Source organism: Meleagris gallopavo, chromosome Z, assembly GCF_000146605.3.
Source record: "Meleagris gallopavo isolate NT-WF06-2002-E0010 breed Aviagen turkey brand Nicholas breeding stock chromosome Z, Turkey_5.1, whole genome shotgun sequence".
NCBI lineage: Eukaryota > Metazoa > Chordata > Aves > Galliformes > Phasianidae > Meleagris > Meleagris gallopavo.
The window spans coordinates 29,158,447-29,170,365 of NC_015041.2; the positions used below are offsets into that span (position 1 = coordinate 29,158,447).

The 11,919-nt window shown below is 36.6% G+C and overlaps 1 protein-coding gene across 1 annotated transcript; it reads right to left on the reverse strand.

Moving 5' to 3' along the window:
- Positions 1 to 567: 567 nt before the first annotated feature.
- Positions 568 to 10,953, reverse strand: TTC39B (tetratricopeptide repeat domain 39B). The gene is made up of 7 exons (XM_019610477.2): positions 10,802 to 10,953; positions 9,197 to 9,273; positions 7,943 to 8,010; positions 3,971 to 4,035; positions 3,695 to 3,800; positions 2,229 to 2,294; positions 568 to 735 (listed from the first exon to the last, which is right to left on the reverse strand). Exons 1-7 carry the CDS (start codon positions 10,918 to 10,920, stop codon positions 583 to 585), a joined length of 654 nt encoding a protein of 217 aa, XP_019466022.1. The 5' UTR covers positions 10,921 to 10,953; the 3' UTR covers positions 568 to 582.
- Positions 10,954 to 11,919: the final 966 nt, after the last annotated feature.

Below are 11,919 nucleotides of genomic sequence, written 5' to 3' on the forward strand. Positions count from 1 at the left end.
ACCTTAATACTATTCCATTATAAATTTCTTTTATATTTTCAAGTCCCTTTGATTGTTTTAACAAGTAAAGAAAACAATCTCTAGCTGCCCTCTTTCCTAGTTTTAAACTCAGTAACAAAGCATGGGTGATACTAAAAGAAATAAAGTTCATCTTAATTTCCTAATTAGCCTAAAGGACAAGGACAGAAAGTAAAGAACATAAACAAAAATGCATGTACAATTAAAAGTAACTTGTAGGCCCACGTGGCAAAAGAATAATTCTCTGTATGTTTCACCTTCCAAGAAAATTACTTAGGAGTACAGACCTCATTCCTGAGACAGCTTTCACTATACCTGATGTTAATATATGGAAAAGGACTTTTGAGAATTAAAAGTGTTCTACGAAATTTTGCTGTTACAATTGAAGGACATCCTGCAAACAGAACATGATGTCAGTGTAATAATGACATCTGCCTAACTACTTCTTGGAGCATACTTTTGTCAGAGAGATCAGTTTCAGAATATAATGAGTTACACAGAAATCTCCTCTTACAAAACTAACAGCCCCAGATTCCAAATTCAGTTCAAATAGCAGAATATCTGTCATAATGCATAGTATGACTGAAGAGCTACACAGTGGGTCTCACCAAGGATTAAGGAGACGTAAGTATGATAAACCAACAGGGTAAAAGTACACAGAATGGCTCTCAAACTGCTGCCAGATGCTCCTTCCCATAACTGATAGAGGCCCAGCTCCTAAGAAACATCACAAACATATGCAGAATTAACTATCAATATACACAGTCATTTATAGCTCACCCAAACCCCATTTTAAATATAAATATTTCATAATCTAGCACTTCATTATCTCAGATCCAACATAACATTATACTGAAATGCTTCTGACACTGCCAATTGCAGCTGGCCAAAAGTAGATTAAGTTAACACTGAATAGAATTACCTATGAATTCCACAGACTATGAAGCTACACAGACCTAAATCCCTTCCTCACTATTTTATTGATATGAGCCTTTTAGAATAATGTTTTTAACACTGTGTTTCACAGAAACTTCTTCAGTGTTACTTTTAGACAAAAGTCTTCCTTCACAGAAATCACTGGTTATTCTCAATTCTCTCCTGTCAAGTCGGCCACTGATTAGATTTTCTGATAAAAATAACAGCTTTGCTAAGAAACCAACTTCTAGACAGTTTCCAGAAGCTACAATTTAATTTGTGAGTAGTGGAAAAAAAACAGGGACGTTTATTTGGCTATTACATGTGAAACTTCTTTTTATCCATTTTAGCTTATGCCCATTACAAGACAGCTTGGCTGCTCTGGGGATTGTTAAAATGAGTTCAAGCCTTCCCTGCTTAAGAGGAACGAGTCTTCAGAAGCTGATTTAAACAGTTTTGGGGGAAAAGAAAAAAAAAAGTATAATAAGTAAATTAAAATAAATGAATAGTAAAATAAAATTAAGGAGTTTAATTGCATAGCAATTGTTCAGCTTTTCTTTCAACTTTTATCACCTTTTCATTCATGGCATAAATGTGTACCGTGAGAATGGCCCAACATGCAATACAATTTGTTCAGGAAGCAACAGAATGAATGGCTCTCTGTTGAAACCTAATTTTATATAGAATATACTAGAGGACAAGCTAGGAGGAATAAGATCATACGGTGACTCTCTGGCTTATGAATAACATGACACTTAATTCTGTATAATTCTGTGGGTTTATTTGTTTTTTTTTTTGTTTGTTTGTTTGTTTCATTTCTTGAAGGTGGCAAAGGTGGTATTAAAGTGCTGCAGAATAATAAGAGGTTATAATTACAAATAGATATCTCAGCCATGAGGAACAGATGTACTGGGATTGCACAGCAAGACACTCGGAACTTCATTCTCCCAGAAGTAGGAAAGTGAAGAAAAAAAAATGTGTAACTATGATTCACTGAGCCAGAAAAGCTGACATTCTCTCTGTAAGGATCAGGAAAAAGAAATGAAATTGTAACTTGAAAACCATCTCTAAAGCAAGCTAATGGTTTTCCTTGATTGTTCAAGATTCAAAGATTCAGATATCACCATACCTGCTTTCACGCCTGCATAATCTATTCTACTTATTTTTTTAAAAACACTGAAGTAATAATTAACAACGTATATCGTTATATTTCTAGTATGAAATGCATGGTTTATATACACCAAGTCTTTACCTGGGAAAAGTCTAATTAGAAAAAGCAAATACAAATCCCATACCCTATTGCCAGAAAATCCAATAAATTCTAAAAATCGGAGGATCCTTGCTGGTAAAAGTGACAGCATCTGCAATACATTTCAAACAAGAATAAGACACAAAAAACTTACACATATTCACACAAACTGTGAAACTACTATAAACTACAGCTAGAATGCTAACTACCATATTAAATGCCATTACATATCACTGAAAAAGTAAAATACACATGAACTCAAAAACAGACATGCATGATTAACAACATGCAATCAGTTTGCAGCATAAGGAAAACTCAAACACTTGATGATCATCCAGCATGGAAACAGCAAGACAGAGTCCATCTGTTCTTTTTCAGATAATGACTTTCCTGTCTTCAGCTGATCAGAATTGCTTGAAAATTTTGAGCCATGTGGAATAAGAGGCAAGTATTATCTATTTTGACAGTACTTATCAACAATTGTCATCTTCCTTTAATCCCAGTGAAATGATACAATGGTATCCAAAAATTCTACTTTTTCCTACTTGGAAGTATGGAATTAGCAGACTAGCAAGCCTATCTTTTCTAGAAGTATTAGCAATTTTACCATATTACATGCACTTTCTAATTCTCCCATAACTGCAATCTCCACATTCTACACAAGAGAAAACTTTTAAAGATCAAAACCACCTTTTCAAAAAATATTACAGGAAGGTCTATTTGAAGGTCAGTTTTTGTAAGCTCCATTCACTCTACTATATTCTGCCCAGAACAGACTTTTTCTTTTAAGCTTCTTGCTGAGAAGACTTCATGAAGTATAGGAGAGGTCAGAGTACTTGTGAAAGACATCTACCAGTTGCTTGGGTTTTAAAGACTGACAGGTGCAGAGAGACCTGAGTTCTTCTGACCATACTCAGAACTGGCCAGCTCCAGTCTGGAATGATACAGAAATTAAAATACCAGCAGAAATCAACTCTCACTGTTGTTGTGATAGATGTGAAAAGGCAATGTAGTAATTGCAAATAAAAACATCAGCGGATGCACCCAGTCGTCTCTTGTACAAATCCAGTAAGCTACAGATTGTTCTTCTGAATTTGTGAATGGTCTACAGTAATTCACAGTGACAATTTACAGTATGTCAAAATAATAAAGAACAAGAATGGCATAATGGGAGAGATAGAATAAAAGCATTCATTCCAGATATCTTGCAACCAACCGTAGAAGCATCTTTAAAAGTCATGCTAGTCATATATAGGCAAGTATAGCTGCTTTCCATCTTAAGATTTACATATATATGTTATTAAAATAGGTAAAACAAAATTTAAAATAAATTAGTAGAAAAATCCTAGAAGATGTAATGCAAAAATCTGCTAAACTTTCTGTATTTCATAAAAGCTGTAAAACCTACAAGCATATTTTACTAACACTTTAAAAATAGGATTACAGTACTATGTATGTAAAGAATCCTACAGAATAACTGCAATGAATTTATGTAGTCTGAAAAAGTCATACCAAATTGAATGCTCCAACTCCAAGTTTTACCCCTCCTTCAAACTGGTGGTAAGTTTCATTTCTGCTTTTGTTCCCCTGAGTCATCTGTAGAACCTGATGACATTCTCTTTCGATGCACAAAAAAAGAGGAGAGATGAGAAACATGACTTAGAAAGTATACTGAGTTTAATCATTATCATTGCTATAAAACAATCTTTTGTTTTCCCCCTCCAGTTTGGAGGCATTAATTTGCCTGCTTATACCAATACTGAATCTGAGTATTTTCCAATGGCTTACTTGTATATTTGGTAACTTGTCCTAATTTTGAGGCCACCTTTGATGAAGTTGATCATATTTTCATCCTGAAATACAAAATATTAATTGTACAAAAACACATATTTAGCTATTACAAATAACATACACAAACTTTCAACAACATTTTACTTATTTAGCACTTTACAGTCACTGGAAATATTAAAAATGTTTTCCAGTTAACAGAATCATCTTTAAGACTAAAGTTAGCACATGCATTATGTTTTCATGGAAACATTTTTCTGTTGCATGTGATAAGCTTCAAAACTCAAAAGAAGGCAAAGTGAGCAGCTGGTTTTTGACTGAATTTCTAGCACGTATAAACTAAAAAGAAAGCTCTCCACCAGGTGGTGCTGTAGGAATCTTTTAAAAATTTTTGCAACCATGATTCTGACACACACAACCTTGAAGAAGATAAACCAAAAAAATCCCTTAGCAGATGAATTACGATTGCTAAACAACAATTATTACATATACTACCCAATATACATGTTTATTATCTCTAAGAAAATCAAAGCCACGATTCACTAGCTATCAAAAATAAGTTCCTAAATAGCAAGATGGCCAACGATTCAGCAGGACAGATTTTTTTTTTTTCCTCTTAGAATTAACATAGGAGGGAAATGTGTGCAAGCACTTCAGAAATCCTGATTAAATACTCCAGGACAGCACATATGATGTTGACAATAAATAAATAAATAAACACATAGAAAAAGACCATCAGAATTAGGAACTAAAGGAATTGCTGGCTTCCATGGAAGGACAACCATTTTGAAAATCAACTGTTCTGCTTGTAAGACTGAACACTTAAATGTGGATGTTTATTACAAGTATTCTTGCAACTTCTTTTTAAATAACTACATTCTCATAGCCACCACCATCCTCAGATGAATCAAGGTCAGCCAGGGAGTAATGGAGTATGGCAGCAATCAGCAGATCAGGGTATTACAGCTAAAAAACAAAGCAAGTGAAATAACGGACAGCAAAGTGCTGCTTTACAGGAGTACACTTCCCCTAAGGGTATTTCACTTCATTCAGCCCCAAAGCTGATCTCCTTCATCAAGCACTTAAAAATTCTCTTTGTGCTTAAAAACAAAATCAAAAAACAAACAAATGAAAGGGAAAAAAAGAGATTTGCTTCCGTTTCACTAGGAAATGAAAGACTGCCATTCCACTCCTAATATTTCCTGACACTTCTGACTTAAGTATTCTATTAAGTGATATATAAAGCTGAGCTAAATTAACCATTTGGGTCAAATTGATCCTATATATTTGTGTCTCACTTCTTCCTCCTAATTTATGTCTGAAGGGATTATTACCCCTCCTGGGAAACTGGCATTCTCAATTACCTCTCTGAGGTGCCTCTACACCAATGCATGCAGGATGGGAAGAATTAGAGATCTGTGATTATAGAGACATGATGAGATAGCTCATATGACTGAAATATTGTCATGAATGGCTACATGTTTTGTTTTTTAGGAAAGACTGGCCAGGAAAAGTTGGTGGTGTAGCTCATTTGTATATAGGAGAACACCTGAAATGTATGGAGCCCTGCCTAAGAGTGCATAATGAGCAGGTAAGGATTAAAGGAAAGATTTAACAAGGGTGATTCTGTTCTAAGTGTTTACTACAGAACACATGATCAGCACAAGGAAGTAAATGAAGCCTTTTACAATCAAAGGCCCTGGTTCTCACGAGGGAGTTCAACCATCCTGACATCTGCAGGAGAAACAACACAGCAAGGCACAAACAATCCATCAGGCTCCTGAAAAGCACTGGTGATATATTTCTGTCAGAGGTGGTGAAAGAGCTAACAAGAAGAGGTGTGCTGCTGGACCTTGTTCTTACAAATAAATAAGGACTGATTAGGGACATGAAAACTTCAGAGCAGCCATTGCTACAGTGACTATGAGGCCATGGAGTTCATGATCCCGCAAGAAGGAAACTGAGCAATAAGTAAATCTGTAACCCTGGACTTCAGGAGAGCTAACTTCGACGTTTTCAGGGACCTTCCTAGAATAAACCTGTGGAAATAGGTTGTAGAAGGAAAAAGATGCTGATTAACATTCAAGGATCATTTCCTCCAAGCTCGAAAACAATGCACCCCGTGGTATGTGAACTTCAGCAAGGCTTTTGAAAGTGTCACTCGGGATCCTTATAGCTAAGCTCAGGAAGTGCAGGCTGTACAAGTGAATGGTGAGGTGGATTGAGAACATGCTGAACAGCAGGTCACAAAGAACTGTGATCAATGGCTCAGTCTAGACAGAGTCCTGGACCTAGAAGTGTTCCCCACAGGTCAATATTGGATCCAGAATTGTTCAGCTTACTCATCAGAGACTTGGTTGAAGGAAAGCTTTGCTGCCATTCAGAAGGATCTTGACAGGCTGAGATGGACTGAGAGAGGAACTTCCTGAAATTTAACAAAGCTAAGTACAAGTTCGTGCACCTAGGCACCAGTACAGGCTGTGGGCTGACCTGCTAGAAAGTAGATCTGCAGAGAAGGATCTTCAATTTAGCCATAAGCTAGAAATGTGCCTTTGTTGTCAAGACAGTCAATGCCATTCTAGGTTATGTTACGAAAAACACTGTCAGCAGACTGAAGATAATCATCTTTCCCTCTATTCAATTTTGGTGAGGACACAACTGTAGTACTGCAACCAGCACTGGGCTCTTCAGGACAAGAGAGACAAGGAGCTCTTTGAGTGAGTCCAGTGAATGGCTCTTAAACTGATTAAGAGACAGGAGCTTCTTTCTTATGAGGGAATGCTGAGAAAGCTGGGCCTGTCTACTGGTTAGCCTGGAGAAGAGAAGGCTCTGGAGGGATCTGATCAATGCATACAAATACCTAACAGTAGGAATGAAGATGAGGAGACAAACTCTTCTTGGAGGGGGAGAAAGCATGGATGAGGATGAGACAAAATAAGCACAAACTGAAACACGGAAAGTTTCAAATGAATGTCATGAAAAAATTCTTTATGTGGGGGTGACTGAGCACTGGAACAGGCTGTCCAGAGAGGCTGTGGAATCTCCCTCCCTGAAGATATTCAAAAGCTATCGAGACACAATCATTGGTAATGTGTTGCTCTAGGGAAAGTAACATCAGTACACTTGGAGGAAGTTTTTTTTAATAACTTATCTAGTCTGGAGATGATGTTCTACCAGCACTAATGTGTTGCCTGAGTAGGGATGTTGAACTGGATGGTCTCCAGGGGTCCTGTTCCCCCTCAACCATTCTGTGATTCTGTGACTTAAAATACATTCATTAAACACTTGTTAAACATCCACATAAGCAATCAGAGTATAAGGAGACAGAAAAATCATATTTAAGAACACCAACATTAAGTCTCTAAAATACAAGCTAAACAAGAAGATTAAAACAGCAGTAACACTAGACTCTCCTGTGAACAGAATAATTATCTCAACAATGCTAAGGCACATCCAATTTATAATCATTCATTACTATATTATCCCTGATACCATTTCAAAAGGCCATGGAGGGTCACGCTGAATTAAAGACAATGGCACACCAATTTAAGTATTTTTAAGTGGGAAACACTCCATCCTTTTTGCACACACAAAAAAAGACTTGCTCTTCAAACGAGACATTTCCTCACAGTTGAACATCTCTTTAAACAAGTCCTCTATAATTTTAGATGTGATGCCAGTAATTCAAATCTACCATATGTATGACACCTTCAACCATTTGATCCTGGGTATAAATAACATCTTTTTGTTATCCACAGAAACAAAACAAAACAAAAAATCTAAAGTGACAGTATTGCTTGATAGCATAGCATTTGCTGTACTTTCAATTACTGTCATAAAGTAACATCAGTTCACTTGGAGGAAATTTTTTTTAATAACTTATCTAGTCTGGAGATGATGTTCTACCAGCACTAACATCTTCACATCTTACCATTAAACTTACATAGAAACACAGAATGGGAATGACTTTACCTGTACAAAGGTGAGAGCTGCTTTCTGTAGTAAGCATTCCGCATAGCAGATTTCAGCATGCATTTCCTCTATATAAGAAAGAAAAGTAATCTACTGTCAGCAAAGCTGACAATATCAATACTCTCCTTTTGAGGTGAATGGAACAAATAAAATGCTGCCAAGAAAAAAGGTCAGATTCTGCTACTGCTGTTTTGATAGCTGCTGAACAGCAGCTGTAACATGCAGATCCCATCAGAACTAGTTATCGAGAAGCTAGCTAAAAACAGTATTCTGTTTCACCTCTCCTCAGACAGAAACCTTGATCTTGCCAGGGCTGCTTTCTGCCTAGAGCAAAAGCTTCTTACTACTCTGGTTGATGATCTCCTGTACTTTCCATTGATACTATCTTTAAATACAAGCCTAGAACAGCTAGTTCTTCAAATCTGAGAAAACTTCTATAGATGAACATTAATACAGTGGCTCAATTGTTTCGTAAGTCCAATAAGACATTATGAACAAGTTTTCATTAAGTCATGCTAAGCAATCTGAAAGCCCCAGGCAGACTTCGTCCTCATGCACCACTAAAGTCCATTTGACTTAACACACATGACACGAGTTACTCTGCTGCGAGAGTAACTGCATGCTGCAAGACCAGACACATGCATAAGGCTGCTGTATGTACAGTGCACACACGGTGAGTTTGATGTGTTCAGCATAAGGAGGGTTCTTTTGTGTCAGGTTAGAAAAAAATGCATACTTGATTCTGCATGAATCAGAAATAGTAGATCAGCATTTTCAGAGCCATGAACAATGTACTGATACCATTTCCCAAAACACCTTAAGGCAAAACAGACAAGCACAAAACTTGTTAATATATTCAGATTCAAATACAACTAATGATAAGGACTTATTCCACAGCATCAGTGATTCTTAGGCTTTTTGCAGCTATCTTAAGTTGAGGGGGAAAAAAATAAACTATAACTGGTTATCAAACAAACTCCTTTCTTACTTGATGCAAGCTCATAGCCTTACAAATGAGCTGGAATACACAATTTTGAGAAACTATGCACTAAAAAGGACAAATAGGTAATTGATCTGGACTAAATAATATTTCTTCCAAAGGACTCTGCAATACTGAAGATGGTACATGCAAGATTTTTTTTTTACTGTAAGATACTACTCAAATTATAGAATATAGCATATTAGTGCACACTGATAGAGTGTTCTCAAGCTTTTTAAAATTTTGTTAATTTAATTGTATTATAAACCACTTACCTTCACTCAGTTGATCCACTGACTGTTTAGAAACTAGATTGGACAAGGACTCTACCACTGTGTTTCTTTTCCTGAATCTGAATCAGTCATATATAGAAGAAAAGAAACCCAAACAGCGTAAATGACATTCTGAAAAAAACTTAATAATTTACAATTCTTAACCAATTCCAACCACAAACTGCAGACATTCCTAGGAAAGTCATAATTTAACAATAGCTACATTTTTTTGAGTGATTTAATCACCGCCACTAATAGGCCCAGAGGCCTATCCAACCTTAATTTATCTTCCAAGTACACATTTAATCTATGTTAAGTATACAACAGTGTTTCCGGCTTCCATCTATAAAGTTCCTGCCTAATTCAATACACATGCAGAAACACTGCTGGGGAATGAATCAGTACCACATGCTAAAAAGTTTCTCACTGGACCTCTAGCTTTTGAAAAGAGACTTCTGAGAAAAAAAAGTCGCACTGATGGCAAAGTAATGTAATTGACAGAACTGCTGCAGAAGTCTTTTTGATGCTGGGTAAGCCACTTTAATTCAACTTCAGATTTTAATGATTTTTTTTTTCTATTTGTTCTCAAACTTGCACAGGGAGCTACAATGAAAATCAAGAGAAGATGTTTTCAACAAAAAGGTATTTTATGACCTTTTATGCCAGACATGGAATTTCACACTGGACCCCCCAGAGCAGAAAAGCAGACATTTTAGTTTTAACAGATCTCAGTTATCCATATTATGAAATACTAGTTTATCTTAGTATCGTGTTCCCAAAATGAATTCACTGATATTTACAAATAGCTTTACGAAGAAGCTCAACAAACATTTCAGAAAAGGAATTCATTAAAAACACTGAGAGCTAATCAAACAATCATTACAGTTGGAAAAGACCTCTAATCTTCAGTCCAATCATCAACCCAGCAACTCCATACTCATTAAACCACGTCACTCAGTACCACATCTACAGGTTCCTTGAAAACCACCAGGGATAATGACTCCACCACCGCCCTGGGCAACCTGTACCAACGCCTCACCGCTCTTTCAGAGAAGAAATCTTTCCTAATATCCATCCCAAACCTCCCTTGGTGCAACTTAAGGCCATTACCTCTCGTCTTATCACTAGACATGTGGGAGAAAAGGCCCACTCCCACGTTGCTACAATTTCTTTTCAGGTAGTTGATTGTTTTAGAAGAAACAAAAGTACAAGCCTGACCCTATTAGACTATTTTGTCTACTTTTGAAAACAACTCTTAAAAAGAACGTTTTCATAAAGAAAAGGAAAATTTCGAATAGGGAGCTTTAAGCTGTTGATCCCTATGGAAAATAAACATCACAGGTTGAAATAGCTCAGAATGTCAGCTTCGATTGTAGGTCTACAGTACAATCAGCGCTTTATTTAACTTCAGAGGTTATGAATACCCAAATTTGACAATATTAGTAAGCATAACCCTATTCAAAGTAATTGGATAGTGTGATTTACCTCACCTTTCCAAATTTCGATCTCTGTCATATCATCCTGCCGTGGAAGCAGTTAGACTTGGGTATCTCACAAAGAACATTCACTGGATTAAGTACTTCATAAATACAAATTGCTTGGACTTACCTTTGGCAAGTTTGCAAAGCTTCTTTCATTGTAGAAATTCCCATTTGTATATCCTGTTGTTCAAAGGTCATAGCAGCCTGCATAACTAAAATAGTGCTGTATCCAAGGGCATGGTACATACTATCTTTAGACCTAGAGCAAACATAAAAGTTTTGCGCATGTTAACAAAAATTTAATTTAAAAGACAAAATTAAATGCTGTCTGAGATACCTACATTGGTTTGTGTAAAAACAAAAGAAAAACAGAAGGCTTAAGAATATAATGCAGACAAGGGCAATCTTCCCCTGGGTGCCACTTGTCTACCTTCACAGGCTACTACTGCAGCAAGCCCCAGAAAATGTCCAAAAGTGGTTACATAAACATTTGCACTTAATTATATTGTCATTTGTAGCTCATTGGCATATCTGCTTAATTTAGCTAATTAAGCCATGACATATTCCTTTGGTTCTGCTTTCACTTACCAAAGGAGATAAGGACATCCTTAGAAAATGGTTAGCTCATCCCAAGATACAAAAATCTGCATCTATGTCACAGAAAGGGCAGTATACATGTAATCAGTCCTGCATAAAAGGCTACACTGAGCAAGCCTTTTGCAACAGAAAAGTATTATCACACAATTGAAAAAGTTGTTGGAAATGGATTCTTGGAGTGAAACATACCAACCAAGTTTGGACAGCTTCAGTAAAATGAAGACTGAACACATCTCTTGCCATTCTTTTGCTGGTGCTGTACTTCTCATTTAACGTACTCTTTCCTAACAACCAGTTTGAACTTCCTAAGCCTCAACTTAGGTCAACCGCCTCTTGTTTTACCATCTGCCACTATGGATAAGACTGTCTCTACCACTTCCCCTCAATAGCTGCAAACCACTATCAGATTAATCCCCCAAGTCTCCCCCTTTTGCCAAACTATAAACAGCCTACCTCTCAATCACAAAGCTATATGTACTAATTATCTAGCCATGCTGCTATCCCTCCCTGGATCCTCTCCAGTTTCTTCAGTGTGGTTTTTTTAAATAAAGGAGCTAACATCCTGAGATAGTTTTGGAGACTGAATACTTCAGTAAGAACAGGGAAGATATATCATTAGGCTATTTATTTCTTAAAGATATCACCTCC